General features: G+C 41.4%; 1 protein-coding gene across 1 annotated transcript; it reads left to right on the forward strand.

The window, feature by feature from the left end:
* Positions 1 to 945: 945 nt before the first annotated feature.
* On the forward strand, positions 946 to 1,097 carry Pmar_PMAR015027 (pantothenate kinase, putative; the record flags this gene model as incomplete). The annotated part of the gene is made up of 1 exon (XM_002776160.1): positions 946 to 1,097. A coding segment is annotated over one exon (152 nt), but the record flags the coding sequence as incomplete, so codon positions are not given.
* Between the last annotated feature and the right edge of the window lie 48 nt (positions 1,098 to 1,145).

A 1,145-nucleotide genomic window follows, 5' to 3' on the forward strand; every position in this document is an offset into this window, starting at 1 on the left:
ATATGTTAATCTTATAGATGCTGATATCACTAAAAAGATTTCAGAACGGTTATGTATGTGTGCAGTATGTGTCAATTTGATATGTAAATGTGTGGCATTTTGGAAGTGAACAAGTTGTCGCTATCACAGCCCCAAACGGGTACTCTCATCACAACACATGTTCATAGCCATTGTTACATTGTTTATGCGATATAGTTTCAGATCGATTCTCATTAATCTCGGAAAATGATCCACATTTGCATATCAATCTGAAACGCGCTGTATATATACTTTACATAAATTACATATTACGTATGTTTAGTTTTTTTCCCTCGAATGACGACGTTTTTTTGTGATTTTCTGGGAAAAAATGAACGCGATTTTTACGGTTATTTTAGCAATTTTTCCAGAGCTGAGCTTCATTTTGTTACTCGAAGTTATTCTGCTGGTTGACTATTGGTTTCTATTTCAGGGAGTAAATCTGGCAGGCTCATTGCCAAGTAATTCCGAGCTCGTCGAGCGTATGGAATTTGTGAATTGGGAAAAATTCGAGAGCATTTTTCCCTTTCTGATGGTTAGTATGAAGAGCGGTACGAGTTTTTACAGAGTGGATTCGCCGACGTAATGGTCGGGCGTATCTTAGGTTCGATGATAAAAGATTCAAATTAGGTCGATGTATCGTGTTGGGGGCTCACCGATAGGCGGAGCGACGCTGATGGGAATGGCCAGACATATGTTACCTCCGGAGTGTTCGAGAACGCCTGCGGGTAGGTCGCGGGTTCGATTCCGTGTTGGGGGAATATATGTTTGCATTCCACAGTTGAGCTCGAGAGTTATACAAATATACAGAAACCAACGAGGATTTCCCAAAATTTCCTCACTTTTTTTCACACTCGCCAACGCTGCATATATTTTTTTTTCTCCCCGCGCTGGTTCGATTCTCGGTGAGGGTATTTTGATGATCAGATATTCTGCGGTGTGGCAAGAAGTGTGATTTTTCACCGCTGGATTTGCTCGTATCGGACATTTATGGTGGCGACTACCCCTCGATCGGTTTGAAGGGAAATACTGTGGCTTCTAGTTTTGGCAAGGCCAACAATAAGGAACAACGAGAGCATGTAAGGGATATCAGAAAATGTTCATCAGTGTTGGTGACAGGTGAAAGA

The sequence above is a fragment of the Perkinsus marinus genome (assembly GCF_000006405.1).
Source record: "Perkinsus marinus ATCC 50983 genomic scaffold scf_1104296954166, whole genome shotgun sequence".
Lineage (NCBI taxonomy): Eukaryota > Perkinsozoa > Perkinsida > Perkinsidae > Perkinsus > Perkinsus marinus.